This window comes from Phacochoerus africanus, chromosome 1 (genome assembly GCF_016906955.1).
Source record: "Phacochoerus africanus isolate WHEZ1 chromosome 1, ROS_Pafr_v1, whole genome shotgun sequence".
Lineage (NCBI taxonomy): Eukaryota > Metazoa > Chordata > Mammalia > Artiodactyla > Suidae > Phacochoerus > Phacochoerus africanus.
This window is the reverse complement of record NC_062544.1, coordinates 150,132,003-150,152,820: the sequence shown is the minus strand read 5'-3', so window position 1 is coordinate 150,152,820 and position 20,818 is coordinate 150,132,003. Positions and strand designations below refer to the sequence as shown.

Here is a 20,818-nt window from a genome sequence, read left to right as displayed (position 1 = left end):
ATTACCTCTTCAAATATTTTCTCTGTCCCTTTCTCCTCTCCTTCTTACTCCCCTATAATATGAGTGTTGGTGGGTTTAAAATTGTCCCAGAGTTCTCTTAGATTGTTCCCATTTCTTCTCACTATTTTTTATTTTTTCTGTTCCACATCAGTGATTTCCACTAGTCTGTCTTCCACTTTGCTTATTCAAAAGAATAATTCTGCCTCCTGCATTCTGCTGTTGGTGCCTTCTATTGAATTTTTAAATTTTGGTTATTGTATTTTGCATAGCTGTTTGTATAATCTTTATAGCTTCCATTTCTTTGTTACACATTTCATGTAATTTATCAATTTTTTCCTTTAGTTTTTTTTCCCAACATCTTGGATCATCTTTACTATCATTACTCTGAAGCTTTTTTCATGGAGGTTGCTCATTTCCAGGTCACTTAGCTGTTTTTCTGGGATTTTGTCTTGCTGCTTCATCTGGGTCGTATTTCTCTGCCTTTTCATTTTGTATAGATTTTTGTCTGGTCTCTTTTTTTTTTTTTAACAAGCTATGGGGTTGTAACCTCTCCTGCTTCTGATGTCTTCCCTCTTGTGAGTGAAGTAATTACAGGGGCTTGTTGCAGGTTTCCTGATGGGAGGAACTGGTGCCTGTCCACTGAATAGGTGGAGCTGATCCTTATCCCTCTGGTGGGTGGGGCTTTGTCTCTGGGTTTGATTAGAAGCAGCTTCGTGCCTAGGAGGACTTTAGGCAGTCTGTTAGCTGATGGGTAGGGATGTTCCCAACCTGTCTGTTGTTTGGCCTGGGGCTTCTCAGCCCTGATGAGTTGTGCCACATTTTTCTCAAAATTGCAGCTTCTGAGGGACCTCACACTGATGATTACTCCCAGGACCTCTGCCTCCAATGTCCTGCCCCCACATTGAGCCACAGCCACCCCCTGTTTTCCTAGGAGGCCCTTCAATACCTTCAGGTAGGTCTGACCCTTATTCTTAGGAAGTCTCAGCCTTGCCTTGGGCCCCAGTGCACATGAAACCCTTTGTGTGCCTCCATTACTGGAGTCTCTGTTTCCCGCAGTTCTGTGGTACTCCTGTACACTAAATCCACTGGCCTTCAACACCAAATGCTCCAGGAGAAGCTACTCCCAATGCTAGAATCCCAGGCTGGGGAACTTGACATGGGGTTCAGAACTCTCACTCCTCTGGTAGAGCCTATGGAATATAGTTATTTTCCAGTCTGTGTGTCATCCACCCATTGGGTATGGGATTGCTTATATTGTGAAAGCACTGCTTTGACCATATTGATGTGGCTTATTTGCCTTTTGGTGTTGGATATCTTTTTGATAGTTTCCAGTCTATTTTTTTGATGGTAATTCGGCATTTAGTTGTAATTTTGGTGTTTGCATGAAAGGAGATGAACTCGAATCCTTCTATTTGTCATCTTGTCTCTCTGCCTCTCTTATCTATTTTTTTAGTTGATCTTTGAATATGGTGTGAGATAAGGGTGTAACCTCATTCTTTTTCATATGGTAGGTACCCAGTTGTCCCAGCACTTTTTGTTAAATAGACTACTCTTTCCCCCATTGAATGGTCTTGGAACCCTTGTTGAAAATCAGTTGACCATAGATATATGAGCTTATATTTTGACTCTCAGGTCTCTTCCATTGATGTATATGTCTATTTACCAGTACCACACTGTTTTGATTACTATATAGCTTTGTGGTAAATGTTGAAATCAGTTAAGTGTGATTCCTCAATCTTTGTTCTCTTCTTCAAGATTATTTTGGTTATTTTGTACTATTGCAATTCTGTATGAATTTTAGGATCAAGTTTTCCATTTCTGCAAAAAAGATTGAAGGGGTTTTGATAGGGATTGTGTTATATCTTTATATCACTGTAGGGAGATTTGTTGTTAACAGTATTCTTCCAGCCTATAAATGCTAGCAAATGATGACCTGAAGTGCTGTGTGAGAAACAACAATAGAAAAGCAATGAACAAAAGGAAATTATACCATTTACAATAACATCAAAAGGGATAAAATACTTTGGAATTAATTTAACCAAATAAGTTTATGATTTATACTCTGAAAACTGCAAAATATTGTTGAAATAAATTAAAAAGGACTGAAATGAATAGAAAGATATCCCATGTTCATGAGGAACAACTGATTTTTATATATTAATCTTGTATCCTCCAACTTTGCTTTTCCTGTTTCTAGGAATTTGTTCTTTTCAACTAGGTTACCTAATTTTAGATGTACAAATGTTAATATAATTCTCTTATGATCTTTTTTCATTTCTGTACAGTGAATAGTAATGTATCCACTTTCATTTCTGATTTTAGGAATTTGAATCTTTGTTTTTCCCCCTTAATCAATCCAGCTAAAAAGAACCAATTTTGGGTTTTGTTTGTTTTCTGTATTTTTTTTTCTATTCTCCATTTTGTTTATCTCTGCTCTAAACCTTCTTATTTTCTTCCTCTGCTAGCCTTAGTTTTATTTTGATTTTCTTTTTATAGTTCATTTTGATAGAACTGGGTTGGGTTATTGATTTGAGATCTTTCTTCTCCTTTAATATGAGTATTTAAAGTAAAAAATTTCTCTCTGAGCACTCCTTTTGCTTGATAAGCAGTGAAAGTTTTGGTATTTTGTATTTTTGTTTTCATTTATCTCAAAGTGTTTTCTAATTTCCCTTATGATTTATTCTTTATCCATTGGTTGTTTAAAAGTATGTGCTTACTTTCTACCTCTTTATGAATTTGCTAAATTTCCTTCTGATAGTGATATCTAGTTTTATGCTGTTGACTGAGAATATACTCTCTGTGGTTCTAATCTTTTAAAATTTATTGAGACTTGTTTTGTGACCTAACATACCATCTATACTAGAGAACAATCCATGTAAACTTGAGAAGCATGTGTATTCTACTGTTGTTGTATGGAATGTTCTGTATAAGCCTATTAGGTCTGGCAGGTTGATAGTGTTGTTCAGGTCTGTTTCATTATTGATTTTCTGCCTAGTTTTTCTAGCCATAATTGAAAGTAAGGTGATGAAATCTCTAACTCTTATTATAGACCTATTCCTTTAATTTTGACAGTTTTGCTTTATATATTTTGGAGCTCTGTTATTAAGTTTGTATACATCTTTACTTATATTTTCTTAAGGTATTGGCCCTTTTCTTAATATACAATATCCTTCTTTGTCTCTTGTAAAAAAATATCACTTAAAGTCTATTTTATCTGATATCAATAAAGCCACCTCTCTTTTGATTGCTATTTGCATGGAATACTCTTTTATGTCATTTCACTTTAAACCTAGTTGTATCTTTGGATCTAAAATGAGTCTCTTGCAGGAGTTTCTATTGTGGCTCAGTGGTAATGAACCGGACTAGTATCATTGAGGACATGGGTTCAATCTCTGGCCTTGCTCAGTAGATTAAGGATCCAGCATTGCTATAAGCTGTGGTGTAGGTCACAGACATCACTTGGATCTGGCATTGCTGTGGCTGTTTTGTAGGCCCACAGATGCAGCTATGATTTGACCCCTAGCATGTGAACTTCCCTATCCACAGTTGCAGCCCTAAAAAGACCAAAAAAAATGAGTCATAACAAAATAATTGATATGCCATCTACAAGAGACTCAAATGATTTTTTTCTTTTTGTTTTTATCCATTTGATAAATCTCTGCCTTTGTTTGGAGGTTTTAATCCATTTATATTTAAAGTAAATGTTGATATTGAAGGACTTAATTCTGCCATTTGCTATTTGTTTTCTACATCATATCTTTTTTGTATCTCAGTTCCTCCATTACTGTTTTCTTTTGTGTTTGATTTTTTTGTAGCATGTCATTTTTTATTTCGATTTTTCTATATTTTCTAGTTATTTTTTTAGTGGCTACCCTGGTATAATGGGTTGAATAATGTCTGCTAAAAATTTATGTTCATCTAGAACCTCAGAGCATGACCATATTTAGAAATAGGATGTTTTCAGGTGCAATTATTAAGATATTGGATTAGAGTGGGCCTTAATCCACTGGTGTCCTTAAAAGAAGAGAAAACTGACACACACAGAGGGAAGACCATATGATGACTGAGATAGAAGTTAGAATGCCACATCTGTAAACCAAGGAATGCTAAAGACTCTTGGCAACCACTAGGAAGTAGAAAGAAACAAGGAAGGACTCTTCCCCAGAGCCTCCAAGAGCACGGCCCTCTTAGCACCTTGATTTCAGACTTCTAGCCTCCAGACTGTAAGAGAATAAGTCTCTGCTTTTAAGCTCATCCAGGTTGTGGTATTGAGTTACAGAATCCCCAAGAAACTAACACATTCGAGTATTAAAATTGACAACAAACTGGTTTGAGTTAATATCAGTTGGTTAATACTAATGGCGTATAAAACTCTGCTCCTATACAGCCCCATTCCTCCTCCTTTATTTTGTTATTAACAGAAATTAGCTTTTTATACAAATGCGCCATTAACATAGATTTACAATTATTATTTTATGCATTTGTTTTTTCAAGTCATGTAGGAAAAAAACAGGAAATAGAAACCAAAAATAATGTAATACCAAATTTTATATTTACTTACATATAGTCACCTTTGCTGGTATTCTTTTATTTATTTATTTTTTCATTTGTATGTCTTTGAGTTACTGCCAAGTATTTTTTAAAAATTTAATTCTTAAGAACTTTTAGCATTTCTTATAGGGAAGATGTAAATGGTGAACTCCCTCAGATTTTGTTTATCTGGAAAGTCTTAATTTCTCCTTCATTTTTTAAGGGTAGTTTTGCTCAGTATAAAAGTCTTGGTTGATAGATTTTCCCCCACCTCTAAATATTCCATTGCAGTACTTCTGACCTCCTTGATTTCTGATGAGAAATTGGCCATTTATCTTATTAAGGATTCTTTTTACATGACAAGTATCTTCTCTTGGTGCTGTCAAGATTCTTTCTTCATCTTTGTCTTTATGCTCTTTGTTAAAAATATGTCATTGTGGCTCTCTTTGAATTTATCCTACTTGGAGTTTGTTGAGATTCTTGAATGTGTATATTCATGCCTTTTTTAAGAAATGCAGAGTTTTCAACCATTATTTTCTCAAATATTCTCCCCCCCCAACCCATTCTGGGACTCCTTTTACACAGACATTGGTCCACTTGATGATGTCGCACAGGTCTCCTGTATTCTGTTCATTTTTCTACATTTCTTTTTTCTTTTTGCTCTTTAGGATGGATAATTTTGGTTACTCTATCTTCAGGTTCACCAATTCTTTTTTCTACTTCTCTAAATCCCTCTAGTAAATTTTTTTTTTTTTTTTTTTGCTTTTTAGGGCCACACCCGTGGCATGTGGAGGTTCCCAGGCTAGGGGTTGAATTGGAGCTACAGCTGCTGGCCCATGCTACAGCCACAGCAGTGTGTGATCTGCAACCTACACCACAGCTTACAGCAATGCCAGATCCTTAACCCACTGAGTGAGTCCAGGGATTGAACCTGCAACCTCATGGTTCCCAGTTGGATTCATTTCTGCTGTGCCACAATGGGAAATACCCCTTCTAGTAAATTTTATTTATTTATTTTTTCACCTTTTCTAGGGCTGCTCCCATGGCATGTGGAGGTTCCCAGGCTAGAGGTCGAATCAGAGCTGTAGCCACCAGCCTAGGCCAGAGCCACAGCAATGTGGGATCCAAACCGCATCTGCGACCTACACCACAGCTCATGGCAACGCTGGATCCTTAACCCACTGAGCAAGGCCAGGGATCAAACCTGCAACCTCATTGTTCCTAGTCAGATTCATTAACCACTGCGCCATGATGGGAATTCCTCTAGTAAATTTTAAATTTTATTTATTGTACTATTCATATCCATAATTTCTTTTTGGTTACTTTTTTATAATTTCTATTTGTTTTGTATAAGTTGAGTGGGGAAAGATTAAGAGAATGAAATCCAATACCAGCCATTGAAATTCTTGTCTGGGGCACTTTTGAAATTCCTACAAAAAAGATAGTAGCTACCCACAACATAAAGGCTTTAGTCAAGATCAGTGCTCCTTGGTGCCTCCTTAGTGGAAAATGAACAGGGAGACATTGTCTGCTCTCCTAGATTGATCAGAAGGGCATTAGCCTGACCACATGAGAAATATCTCTAGCCTCAGAATTCACATAGTGGCTCTACCACATCCTTGTGATGTGATGTGAGGCAAATCATTTTTATGCTTGCTGGATTCTTCATCTGTCAGATGAACAACTTATCCTGGTTTTTCTGGGACTTTCCTGATTTTATTACTGAAAGTCTCACATCCCAAGAAACCCCTTACATTCAGGGAAACACTACTCCACTGTGGGATGAAGATAATATTATATACAACATGATGGTTGTGAACAATAGAAAGAGGATATAGGGAAACACCTGGGGCATGGTTGGTTCCATAGTCATTTAGTTGTTACTTATACAAAGTGCAGGTATGGTCTTTGAAGACTGGGAATGATGTATCAAATAGCTAAAACACTTTGACATGTAGACTTGCTTTTCATGAAGCAGAACCTGGAGAGTTTTCTGTTGGTTCTACTTAACAACTTGTGCCAGCTATCCCTCTGGGAACATTGCCATGTGTCAAATCCCCACATGCTGCAAAGGGAGAGCCATCACCTGCCTCTTTAATGACACACCCAGCTTCTCCTTCCTGGCCATGTTCAGTGCTGAAGGCCAGGGCTGCGTTCAGCACAACCTAAAGGCCCGGTAAGTGGTTTGGGGGAATTTTAGCCCCATGGAAATATCTCTGAGGGTGACCAAGGTGGCCACTGAGGTAGAATATATGAGCCCATGGGAAAAGAAAGGACTAGGAAGTATCTAGAGATCTGGGGAGGCAGTGGGGCAGGGCCAAAGCGGTACCTGTAGGAACATAGGTGCTTTGAAGCCCTCACTTGCTGCTATACATAGTTATAGTAGGCCAGGGATTGAACCCACATCCTCACAAAGACAATGTCAGGTCCTTAACCCACTAGTTTTCACAAGTCTTTCTATTGCATATCAGGCAATAAGAAGGGAACTCCTCAAACCATATTCCACTGTACCCCCAGAGCATTAAGATCTTGACTGTTGGCAGGATTCATGGAAGAGTTCTGTAGGGAAGAGAAATATTTTATGCCAGGAAACAGTGAAGAGAGGCCATGGTACTACTTCCATGGCGTCTTTAAGAGAAGTATGCCAAATGTTGATTCTGTCTGATTTTCCTAAGGAACTACTCGTGGTAGGAATGACTTATTCTCCTGTTAGTGATGTTCCATTTCCCATTTTGGTGCCTGATGACTTACATGCTCAGGCTCCTGGGCATTAGGCACACATTCCATTTCTATCCCTCTTGGGTTTGATCTGAGTCTCCACCATCTCCCTCAGACCTGCCCTTCCCAACAGACTCCCCCAGTAGCATCAACAGATGTGAAGGGACCTTGGACCCTATTAGGCATGGGAAGCGGGGCTGCCTGCAGGAGTCCACAGTTTCTCCAGCTGGGGCAGAGTCCCATACCCCTGCCTGCCTGTAGCCTGTAGTGATGAGGGCTTCCTTCAGGAGCCTGGTGACAGCCCCTCATTTCTGTATCTCTCCTAGCTGCCCATACGTCTTGATCTTGGATGAGGAAGGCGGAACTACCAATGACTACAAAGGCTATGTAGTCCACAAGTGGAGCTGGACCTCCAAGACAGAGACTTTGCTCTCTCTGGAATACAAGGTAGGGGTGGGCAGCAGAGATGGGGCTTCCTCAGCAGCCTTACCTGGACTGCCCACCATTAAGAACCAGAGGGCTACCTGGAAGATGGGAGCCCTGGCCTCAAGGAGCTTATAATCTCATTCAGAGATTCCCAAGGTGGATGGCCGTGGTCCAGGGTTGGCTAAAGTGAACTTTTCATTAGCCTGAATCAACTATTGAATGCTGTACTGAACTTTCTTGGTAATAGCCTTCATATTTTATTTTTATTATTTATAATATTATACTTTTCTAGTTAAAATGTCCTTTTTTTAAGGAAGTAACTGTTATAATGGTTGATTGTTTTATTTTTAATCCCTATATGTGGCAGTAGAAAAGTTAGTAATTCTATATTGGCCTCCCCAATTCTTGTTTTCATATTTTCACTATTTGTGAAACAAACAAATAAAAATCTGAGAGTCAGAGTTCCCATTGTGGCTCGGTGGGTTAAGGACCTGACATTGTCTTTGTGAGGATGTGGGTTCAATCCCTGGCCTACTATAACTATGTATTGTGGGATATTTACTAGTATCCCCCTAGATGCTGGTAGTACCCTCTTTCCTAGTTGTGACAACCAAAAATATCTCCAGACATTGCTAAATGACTCTAAAGGGTAAAAAATTACCCATTGTTGAAAATCACAAATCTTTGGGATAGAAAGATAGATGAGACCAGTCAAGGAACCCAAAAATCTAGGGAACAATGACTACATGGTAGAGAAGGATAAAGGCTGTGAGAGGGACAATCTCACGGGGTTGGGATTCAGAGAGAGATCACAGAACATAGAATCCACCCAGGGTAAGAGTTATGGGACAGGAAGATCCTGTTGTGGTTCAGCAGGTTGCAAACTCGACACAATGTCCATGAAGATGTAGGTTCAATCCCTGGCCTCACTCAGTGGGTTAAGAATCTGGCATTGCTGCAAGCTGTGGCATAGGTCACAGCTGTGGCTTGGATCCTGTGTTACCATGGCTGTGGCATAGGCTGGCAGCTGCAGCTCCGATTTGACCCCTAGTCTGGGAACTTCGATAAGCCACACACAGGTGCAGCTATTTAAAAAAAAAAAAAAAAAGAGTTACAGGACAGAGGCACTCTTGGAGTTCATGGTGGGTCTCAAGCATCCTGTCTCGTGCCTTTCCTGTTCATCCTCTGCATTGGCCTCTGGATTCTCATTATTACATCTCAATTCCTATATATCATACCTCTGCACAGAAACATTCAATCCCTTAACATGTCTCACCCTTCCTACCCTCACTGGCCTGAAATACAGCTCTCTGTGCCAGTCCAAATTTTCCTTCCTTCAAAGCCCTGCTCGGACTTCCTGTCCTCATGGTACTCCAGCCCGCACCCATTTCTGCCTTCTCCCAGGGACCACTGTCTGAATTAAAAGACAGTCCAGACTAAAATGATTCATTTCAGCCATTTTACAATTAGTCATGCAGTTAAGAGTTCTCAGTTGTGGCTACATATCAGAATCACCCATGGGACTTAAACGAAAGTATAGATCCCAGGCATAGCCCCAGACGGATTCTGATGCAGTTGGTCTCTCATGGTTCTGGATTTTGTAGTTTTCACAAGTCTTTCTATTGCTTGACCAGATCCAGGACTCCCAGTCCAAGAGTATATTGAGATATTTAACTTTTAGTAGTTGTTTACAATCCAAAAATCAACAAATCAGTTGCTGGCAGGTACCATTGCTATATGTCAGTATGGCCAGGTGGACAGAGAATTGGGATGAAGATCTGAGGAGTCAAATACTAATGTCAGCTCTTCCAAACCCTGGCTTGTTCAGCTTTGTGAAAACCACTCAGCTTCTCTGAGTCTTGGTACCTGATCAATACAAGGTCGGTCACCAGAGCCTCCCCCTCAACTTCACACAGCTTTTGTGAGAACTAAATCAAACAGTGGTGGGAAGGTGCTTTGATATCACTAAAGTGTCTTAGTGGTGGGTTTGGGTTCCTTTTTCTGTTCCCTGGAGCTGCATGCAGAAATGCACAGTAGGGGCTGGTGCAGTCAGGAGTGGGTGGCCTGGAAGACAAAGTGGCCTTGAGTCGTAACATGAATGTGTGTGCATATGATTCACATAGATACACAGAAAAGGAGGAAGAGCATTCTGGGTAGAGAAAAAAAAACATCTGTAAAGGCTTGGAGTTGGGACTCAGGCAGCATTATTAAAAGTTCATAAGTACTTCTCTTGAAAGAAAAGAAGGCAAGAGTCTTATGCATCATGGAGTAGAGGCGTTGGATGTCAGGCTGAGGAGTTGCATGCTGTGTAGGAGGCTGCAGTGGCCAGTTTGTTTTTTGTCCACATATTTACTGTTCCCAGCATTTTCATTCCTCTTTGAAAATCTAGGTTTCCCCCAGTAACATTTCTCTTAAGCCAGAAGAACTTCTTTACAGTTTCTTAAATGCAGATCTACTGGCAACATATTCTGTTTTCTTTCATGTCAAAAAATGTCTTTATGAAGGAATATTTTTGCTAGATATGGCATTCTGGTTGACTTTTTTTCTTTCTCGCATTTTAAAGATACTGTTCTTAGAGTTCCTGTCATGGTTCAGTGCTAACAAACCTGACTAATATCCATGAGGATACAGGTTCGATCCCTGGCCTCACTCAGTGAGTTAAGAATCCGGCGTTGCTTAGAGCTGAGGTGTAGGTTGCAGATGCAGCTTGGATCCTGCATTGCTGTGGCTGTGGTGTAGGCCAGCAACTGCAGCTCTGATTCAACCCCTAGTCTGGAAACTTCCATATGCTGCAGATGCGGCTCTAAAAAGCACACACACACAAAATTAAAAATTGATAAAGCTATTGTCTTCCTGTGTCTGTCCTCCATAGTTTTTGATGAGAACTCTGTAGTTATTCAAATCATTGTTCATTTTCTCTATGTGGTTTCAAGATTTTCTTTCTTAGTTTTCTAAGTTTGACTGTGCTGTGTCTGGGTATAGTTGCCTTCATATAAATCCTTTTTGAAGTTTACTAAACTTCTTTAATCTGTAAATTCACATCTTTCACAAAATTTGGAAAGTCTTCTGCCATTATTTTAGGGGGAAATTGTGCTCCACTCTCCTTTTCTTCTGAGATTCCAGTTACATGTATTTTAGACTTTTTAATAATTTTGTCCCAAAGGTCACTGACAGTCTGTTATTTTTGCTGTTGTTCAGTACTTTTCTATTTACATTTCAGATTGCATAGGTTACATGGATCTACCTCCAAGTTCACTGACGTCATTCTGTCATTTCCATTCTACTATTATGCTAATCCTGTGAAGTTTAAAAATTCTGGGTATATATTTTCAACTCTAGAATTTCCATTTGGTTCTTTTTTTTACATATAATTTCCATTTCTTTGCTGAGATTTTGTAATTTTTCCTTCATTACAAGTATATTTTCCTTTGATCACTCAGTATAGTTAAATTAGCTGCTATAAAGTCCTTCTCTGATCATTTCAACACCTGTGAAAGTGGCTCACAGTTCAGTTGTTTGTCACATGTTGGATAATTTTGTTTGTTCATTTGTTTTCTATTACTCAGTGAATTTTATAACATTTATAGTTGTACAATGATCATCACAACCAAATTTTATAGCATTTCCATCCCAAACCCTCATCCTATCCCCCCACCCCCCAACCTGTCTCATTTGGAAACCATAAGTTTTTCAATGTCTGTGAGTCAGCATCTGTTCTGCAAAGAAGTTAATTGTATCCTTTTTTTAGTTCTACATGTACATTATAGCATATGATGTTGGTGTCTCATTGTCTGACTGACTTCACTTAGCATGATAATTTCTAGGTCTATCCATGTTGCTGCAAATGCTGTTATTTCTTTCCTTTTAATGGCTGAGTAATATTCCATTGTGTATATGTACCACATCTTCTTGATCCATTCCTCTGTTGATGGACATTTAGGTTGTTTGCATGTCTTGGCTATTGTATAGAGTGCTGCAATGAACATTGGAATACATGTATCTTTTCAAGTCATGGTTCTCTCTGTATGGATGCCCTGGAGTGGGATTGCTAGATCAAGTGGTAATTCTATTTTTAGTTTTCTGAGGAATCTCCATACTGTTTTCCACAATGGTTTCACCAAATTACGGTCCTACCAACAGTGTAATGGGGTTCCATTTTCTCCACACCCTCTCCAGCACTTATTATTCGTAGACTTTTTGATGATGGCCATTCTGGCTGGTGTAAGGTGGTATCTCAGAGTGATTTTGATTTGCATTTCTCTAATAGTGAGTGATTGAACATCTTTTCATGTGTTTTTTGGCCATCTGTATGTCTTCTTTGGAGGATGGTCTGTTTAGATCTTCTGCCCATTTTTTGATTTTTTTTTTGTCTTTTTGCTATTTCTTGGGCTGCTCCCAAGGCATATGGAGGTTCCCAGGCTAGGGGTTGAATCGGAGCTGTAGCCACCGGCCTACACCAGAGCCACAGCAATGCGGGATCCAAGGCGCGTCTGCAACCTACACCACAGCTCAGGGCAACCCCGGATCATTAACCCACTGAGCAAGGGCAGGGACTGAACCTGCAACCTCATGGTTCCTAGTCGGATTCATTAACCACTGCGCCACGACGGGAACTCCCTGCCCATTTTTTGATGGGGTTGTTTTTGTTGTTATTGTTGTCGTTGTTTTGGTATTGAGCTACAGAAGGTGTTTATAAATTTTGGAGACGAATTCCCTGTCATTCACTTCATTTGCAAATATTTTCTCCCATTTTGTGTGTTATCTCATTTTGTTTAGGGTTTCTTTTGCTGTGTAGAAACTTTTAAGTTTAATTAAGTCCCATTTGTTTACTTTTGTTTTTATCGTCATTACTCTAGGAGGTAGATCCGAGAAGATATTGCTGGGGTTTATGTTGGAGAGTGTTTGGCCTATGTTTTCATCTAAGAGTATTATAGTATCTGGTCTTATATTTATGTCTTTAATCCATTTTGGGTTTATTTTTTTTGTGGTGTTAGGAAGAGTTCTAACTTCATTCTTTTACATGTAGCTGTCCAGTTTTCCCAGCACAACTTATTGAACAGGCTGTCTTTTCTCCATTGTCTATTCTTGCCTCCTTTATCATAGATGAGTTGACTGTAGGTGTGTGGGTTTAATTCTGGGCTTTCTATCCTGTTCCACTAATCTATATTTCTGTCTTTGTGCCAGTACCATACAGTTTTGATGACGGTAGCTTTGTAGTATAACCTAAAGTCAGGGAGCCTGATTCCTCCAGCTCCATTTTTCTTTTTCAGGATATCTTTGGCTATTCCGTGTCTTTTGTGCTTCCAAACAAACTTTAAAATCTTTTGTTCAAAAGGGTGGGGAAAAATGTAATTGTAATGTATACATGTAAGGATAACTTGATCCCCTTGCTGTACAGTGGGAAAAAAATTTTTTTTTTTAATTTTAAAAAATCTTTTGTTCAAGTTCTGTGAAAAATGTCCTTGGTAATTTGATAGGGATTGCATTAAATCTATAGATTGCCTTTGTAGTATGGTCATTTTGATAATATTGACTCTTCTAATCCAAGAGCATGATGTGTCTTTCCATATGTTGGTGTCATCCTTGATTTCTTTCATCAGTGTCTTACAATTTTCAGAGTCCGGGTCTTTTGTCTCTTTAGGTAGGTTTATTCCTAAGTATTCTATTCTTTTTGATGCAATGGTAAATGGGACTGCTTCCCTAATTTCTCTTTCTGATCTTTCGTTGTTAGTGTACAGAAATGCAGTCAATTTATGTGCATTAATTTTGTATCCTGTGACTTTGCCAAATTCATGGATGAGCTCTAACAGTTTTCTGGTAGTCTTTAGGATTCTCTAGGTATAGTATCATGTCATCTGCAAATAGTGATAGTTTTACTTCTTCCTTTCCAAGTTGGATTCCTTTTATTTCTCTTTCTTCTCTGATTGCTGTGGCTAGGACTTCTAAAACTATGTTGAGTAGTAGTGATGAGAGCAGACACCCTTGTCTTGTTCCTGATCTCAGCGGGAATTCTTTCATCTTTTCACCATTGAGAATGATGTTTGCTGTGGGTTGTCATATATGGCCTTCATTATAATTGAGGTAAGTTTCCTCTATGCCCACTTTCTGAAGGGTTTTTATCAGAAATGGGTGTTAGATTTTGTCAAAGGCTTTTTCTGCATCTATTAAGAGGATCATATGGTTTTTATTGTTCAGTTTGTTAATGTGGTGTACCACACTGATTGATTTGCAGATATTGGAGAACCCTTGCATCCCTGGGATAAATCCCACTTGATCATGATGTACAATCCTTTTAATGAATTGTTGGATTTGGGTTTGCTAGTATTTTGTTGAGGATTTTTGCATCTATGTTCATCAGCGAAATTGGCTTGTAATTTTATTTGTGGTATTTTTGTCTGGTTTTGGTATCAGGGTGATGGTGGCCTCATAGAATGAGTTTGGGAGTGTTCCTTCCTCTGTAATTTTTTGGAATATTTTCAGAAGGATAGGTGTTAGCTCTTTTCTAAATGTTTGATAGAATTCGCCTGTGAAGCCATCTGGTCCTGGGCTTTTGTGTGTTGGAAGTTTTTAAATCACAGTTTCAATTTTAGTACTTGCGATTGGTCTGCTCATCTTTTCTATTTTATCTTGGTTTAGTCTTGGAAGGTTGAACTTTTCTAAGAAATGTGCTAAGAAATTTGTCCATTTCTTCTAGGTTTTCCATTTTATTGGCATATAGTTGCATGTAGTAGTCTCTTCTGATCCTTTGTACTTCTGTTATGTCCATTGTAACTCCTCCTTTTTCATTTCTAATTTTTTATTTGAGTCCTCTCTCTTTTTCACTTGATAAGTCTGGCTAAGGATTTATCAACTTTGTTGATTTTTTCAAAGAGCCAGCTTTTCATTTCATTGATCTTTTCTATGGTTTTCTTCATTTCTACTTCATTGATTTCTGCTCTGATCTTTATGATTTCTTTCCTACTGCTAACTTTAGGTCTTGTCTGTTCTTCTATCTCTGTATGCTTTAGATGTATAGTTAAGTTGTTCATTTGAGCTTTTTCTTGTTTCCTGAGGTAGGTTTGTATTGCTATAAACTTTCCTCTTATAACTGCTTTTGCTGTATCCCATGGGTTTTGGAGTGTTGTATCTTTGTTATCATTTGCTTCTAGGTATTTTTTAATTTCCTCTTTGATTTCTTCAGTTATCCATTGGTTATTTAGTAGTATATTGTTTAGTCTCCACGTGTTTGTGTTTTTTTGCAGTTTTTTTCTTATTGTTGATTTCTAGTCATATAACATTGTGGTCAGAAAGGATGATTGATGTGATTTCAATTTTCTTAAAGTTACTGAGGCTTGATTTGTGGCCCAGAATGTGATCAATCCTAGAGAATGTTCTTTGTGCCCTTGAAAAGAATGTGTATTCTGTTGCTTTTGGATGAAATGTCCTATAAATATCTATTAAGTCCATCTGGCCAATGCTTCATTCAGGGCCTGTGTTTGCATATTGATTTTCTGTCTGGATGATCTGTCCATTGCTGTAAGTGGGGTGTTAAATTCCCCCATTATTATTGTGTTATTGTCTATATGTCCTTTTAAGGTCGTTACAGTTGCCTTATATATAGTGGTGATCCTATGTTGGGTGCATGTATATTTATAATTGTTCTATCTTCTTGGATTGATACTTTGATCATTTCATAATGTCCATAATTGTCTCTTGTAACATTCTTTATTTTAGGGTCTATTTTGTCTCATATGAGTATCACTACTTCAACTTTCTTTTGATTTCCATTTGCATGGCATATTTTCTTTCATCCTCTCAATTTTTTATTTTATTACTCAATGAATTTATTACATTTATAGTTGTACAATGATCATCATAACATCCTCTCACTTTCAATTTGTATGTGTCCCTAGATTGAAGTGGATCTCTCAAAGACAGCATGTATATGGATCTTGTTTTTGTATTCAGTTGGGGTGTTTAGTCCATTAACATTTAAGGTAATTATTGATATGTATATTCATATTGCCATTTTATTAATTGCTTTGGATTTGTTTTTGTTGCTCTTTTTTCTTCCCTTCTTGTTCTCCCCTCTTCTGGTTTAATGACTATCTTTAGTGTTGTATTTGAGTTGATTTTTCGTATTTGTTTGTGTATCAATTGTAGATTTTTGGTTTGCAGTTACCCTGAAGTTTTGATATAGGAGTCTATATATATAGGTGAGATTGTTTTAAGTTTTTGGTCTCTTAATTGCAATGCATCTCCAGTGTCCTGCATTTGTACTCTCCTCTCCTCATGATTTCTGATTTTGGTAGCATATTCGTGTGTGGATGATTTCCTATCTTTACTGTATATATACCTTTGCTGGTGAGCCTTGTCCTTTGTGGTATTTTTGTTTCTAGTTGTGACCTTTCTTTTCTGCCTAGAGAAGTTTCTTTAATATTTGTTGTAAAGCTGGTTTCGTGTGCTGAATTCTCTTAGCTTTTGCTTATCTGTGAAGCTTTTGATTTCTCCTTCACATCTGAATGAAAACCTTGCTGGGTAAAGTAATCTTGATTAGAGGGTTTTTTTCTTTCATCATGTTAAGTAAGTGGTGCCACTCCCTCTGGCATGCAGAGATTCTGCTGAAAAATCTGACAATAACCTTATCGGGGTTCTTGTGTATATTATTTGTTTCTTTTCCCTAGCTGCTTTCAGTATTTTCTCTGTCTTAAATTTTTGTCAGTTTGATTAATATGTGTCACAGGGTGTTCCTCCTTGGGTTTATTTTATATGGTACTCGTTGCGCTTCCTGGATTTGAGTGAGTGATTTCTTTCCCATGTTAGGGAAGTTTTCGGTTATTATGTCTAAGAATATTTTTTCTGTCCTTTTCTCTCTCTCTTCTCCTTCTGGCACCCATGTAATACTGATGTTGGTGGGTTTAAAATTGTCCTAGAGTTCTCTTAGACTGTTGTCATTTCTTTTCAATCTTTTTTTCTCTTTTCTTTCTGCATCAGTGATTTCCACTAGTCTGTCTTCCATCTTGCTTATTCGTTCTTCTGCCTCCTGTATTCTGCTATTGTTTGCCTCTAATGAATTTTTTTATTTTAGTTGTTGTATTTTTCATGTCTCCTTGCATAAGTTTTAAATCTTACATTTTTTTGCTCAGGGTTTGCTGTAAATTATGTCTTTGCCTCCAGTTTATTTCCAACATCTTGCATCATGTTCAGCATTATTAGTCTAAAATCTCTTTCCTGGAGGCTGATAATCTCCAGATCACTTAGCTGTTTTTCTGGGTTTTTTTCTTGCTCCCTTTTCTGAGTTATAGTTCTCTGCCTTTTCATTTTTATAGGTGTTTGGTGTGGTGACCTGTTCACACACAGTAGAGTTGTACCTCTCTTCTGATGTCTAACCCCCTTTGTGGCTGCAGTTGGTACAGGGACTTGTAGGCTTTCTGATGGGAGGGACTAGTGCCTGCCTACTGGTAGGTGGAGCTGATTCCTGTCCCTCTGGTGGGTGAGGTTTTGTCTCTGGGTGAGATTAGAGGCAGCTGTTTGCCTGGGGGAGCTTTAAGCAGCCTGTTTACTTATGGGTGGGGCTGTGATCCCACCTGGATTATTGTTTGCCCTGGGGCTTCTCAGCACTGATGGGTGGGGCCAGAGTTTCCAAAAACGGCCACCTCTAGAGGAACACATGCTGATGAATATTCCCAAGCGCTTTGCCTCCAATGTCCTTTCCCAACAACAAGCCACAGTAACCCCCTCTTTTCCCAGGAGATACTCCAAGAACTGCAGTCAGGTCTAACCCAGATTCCTATGGAGCTTCTGCTTTGCCCTGGGACCCAGTGCACATGAAAGCCTGTGTATGTCTTTCAAAAATAGGATCTCTGTTTCCCCCAGTGCCATGGAGCTCCTGCACACAAGCCCCACTGGCCTTCAATGCCAGACGCTCTGGGGGCTCTTTCTCTCAAGGCCAGATCCCCAGGCATGGGGACCTGATGTTGGGCTCACAACTCTCACTCCTGTAGGTGAGTCTCTGTGATACAGTTACTTTCCAGTCTGTGGACTGTCTACCTGGCAGGTATGGGATTGCTTATATCTTGTAATCACCCCTCCTACCATCTTGATGTGGCCTCCTCTTTGTCTTCTGGAGTGGGATATCTTTTTAAGTTTCCAGTCCATTTGGTTGACAGTTGTTCAGCATTTGGTTGTAATTTTGTTGTTTTTATGAGAGAAGGTGAGCTCAGTCTTTCTGTTCCACTGTCTTAATCCCATCTCCCACATGTTGGATAATTTTGGATTGCTGACATTATAGATGTTGTGAAGTCTCTGAAATCTTATATATTTCAGAGTGTATATTTCTGTTTTTCTTTCTTTCTTCTTTTTTTTCTTTCTTTCTTTTTTTTTTTTTTTTTTTGCTTCTTAAGGCTGCACCCATGGCATATGGCAGTTTCCAGGCTGGGGTTCAAATCAGAGCTGTAACTGTTGGCCTGTGCCACAGCCACAGCAACTCGGGATCTGAGCCTTGTCTGTGACCTACACCACAGCTCACAGCAACGCCAAATCCTTAACCCACTAAGGGAGGCCAGGGATCAAACCTGCAACCTCATACTGAGTAGTTGGATTCATTTCCACTGTGGCCACAACAGGAACTCCTTATGTTTCAGTTTTAACAGGCAGTGGATATGGTTAGCTTTATACCACAAATTTTGTCCCACTCACAGTGGGACAGCAGCTGAAATCTCAGTTCAGTTTTTTATTCCCCTGGGAGTAAGCTGCCTTACATCTACACTGCTCACAAATGGTTCAGTGATCAGCTAAACTTGTGGACTGTTGATTCTATTTCCCTGTCCCTTTTGGAAGTCTCACCTTACTTTTCTGTGACTGTAGTTTGCTCCATGTTTGGTCATTTGGTTCTTTGATGCTGAAAGAATTCATGCTGTGCTGGTCCTTTTAAGTCTTAACTCTTCAAAATCTGTCTGCTTTTGAGAGTTCCTGCAGTGGAGCAGTGGGTTAAGGACCCAGCATTGTCACTGGTGTGGCTTGGGTTGCTTCTGTGGTGGGGGTTCAGTCCCTGGCCTGGGAACTTCCACATGCTGCAGGTGCTGACCCTCAAAAAAGAATCTGTCTGCTTTTTCTTATTCTTCTGAGCCTTTGAGTAGATGTTTTATGTATTTTTTTCAGGTTCTATGGGAGGATCAGTTTGTTGGGAGCTGACTCACCTATATTGGGTGTATAACCAGCTGGTTGTTTTTTAAGCTGAGGGCTGGCATGCTTGGCCAGCATTTGTGTGGAAGGTCAACCAGAAAAGGAAAGGTCAGTGGATGGGCTAGTAGAAAGACTAGTTAAGGAGTTACTAGTCAGACCTGACATAATGAAGGGTAGTAATAATCTTTTTTACAGGGGCCATTTCAGTAAAAGAAATCAGTGGCATTCAGAAGTGGGCTATAGAAGAGAAACGAGAGGAGGAGGAATGATCCTTATGGATTGTGTGTGTCTGGGTGGAACAAAGTAGTTTCTGAGAGGCTCAGAGACCCATGTGGTTTTAGATGTGCTGACTGGGCTCAGTGGGGCATATCCCTGTTGTGATAGGGATCCTCATTACTAAGAAAGATTGGGCACGATGGATACATGAACTGGCTCATGAACTCCCAGAAGATAACCACTGCCTGAGTTTGTAGAGCACCATCTTTGGGACACCGGGAAGAGGGAAGGAAAAAAAAAAAAAAAAAAAAAAAAAAACGCCAAGGGAGCAAGATAATTAAAAACAGCTCTACCAAGCTAAGCCCTTTGCTTATTTTTTCTGTGAAATCTGTTCAGTGCCCTCAGAGGAAGATTCTGTTACTGTCTTCAGGCTCAGAGTAGGTAAGCAACCTGCCTGATGTGCCCAGCTGGTCAGTGGGAACCTGTCCAACCACAGCACTTGAGCTTCCAACCACAGCTCACAGCTGTTCTGTATTCTCTAGAAGAAGAGCAGGAGCCAGTAGTGTCTCTCTTAAGTGCAAGTGAGCTACAGGTTTCAAGATGTCACAGACTTGGCAGGGAGATGGTCATGAATCAGATGTTTTCAGGGTATGGAAGGGGATTAGCATCCAGACTGCAGAGAATGAGGAAGGGGCTTGATGGTAAGGAAGTTGAGCTGGACCTTTGGACCAAGTGGAATCGTAGATGGAAAAGGAAGGAATGAAGATGGAGAGTGCTTTCTTACTTCTGAGGAGTCCTGGGGTGCTTTTAGATTGGGGTGTCAAGACTGAGGAGACCTCACCACACAGCTTTAGAGCTGAAGACACCCAGGCCCCTAGTGGGGCCATGGTGCATAATTCATTCTTTGCACATGCGAACTGTCCAGGGCTTACATGTGCATTGCTCTGCCACATCCTGATAATATCCGTTTGTGTTTGGTGTGGCCCTTTGTGGTTTAGGAAGCCACTTCCATAGTCTTTCTCTCATTTGAATCTAATACTAGCCTTTTGACTCTTTCATATTGAAGATTAGGAGCTTCAGAGAGGTCCAGTCGCTTGCTAACAAGGAACAGGATTGAGACTCACTCAAGACCACAGAGTTCTCAACAAGGAATTAGTTGCTATAAGGGCAGCCTACCTGCTACCTAGGAAATCCCACCCTTTGGGAAGTGATGGGGAAGGGTGGCTCCTCCTTAGGGGAAGAGTAGTGACACATTTGTTGACTACAGGAGAGGGGACCAAGCATGTGTGGCTTGGCCCTGGCTCACTTTCCCTTTGGCATCTGACTGCCCACCTGCAGAAGGGTAAGCTCTGGTGCCCCTGCCAAGGAGCCCTGCAAGCTGTAGAGAAAGACTCCTAGTCAGACCTGGGGCCTGGGGAGACATATTGTCAGATTCAGGGACCATGTTGGCTCTTACCCAAGGTGCATTCCTGTTTGGCTCTACCAGAACAAAGGCTGATTCACCAGTTCGATCCCCATGTCTCCTTCACAGGTGGTTCCAAGTTTGGATTGGAAAGGGAAAGGGCAGGGATAAGCAACCATCATTACTTGTTCCACTGATTCTCCCCCAAAGATAAACTGGAATTCTTATGTCTTCTCCATAAAAGTAAATTCTAACATAATAACAGAAAGATTGTATAGCTCCCTCAGCTCCAAGCCAAAGGGATTCTGTGCTTTGTGATGAGTCAGGAAGGGATAGGTGGACAACAGGAACAGGGGTCCACTG

General features: G+C 39.6%; 1 protein-coding gene across 1 annotated transcript in view; it reads left to right on the top strand.

Annotated features, from left to right (window-relative positions):
- C1H3orf20 (chromosome 1 C3orf20 homolog) overlaps positions 1-20,818 on the top strand; it is a 106,066-nt gene that overhangs the window by 38,472 nt on the left and 46,776 nt on the right. The window contains exons 6-7 of the mRNA XM_047754637.1: positions 6,554-6,706; positions 7,575-7,695. Of these exons, the coding sequence (XP_047610593.1) occupies positions 6,554-6,706; positions 7,575-7,695 (274 nt within the window). The remainder of the gene's footprint in view (positions 1-6,553; positions 6,707-7,574; positions 7,696-20,818) is intronic.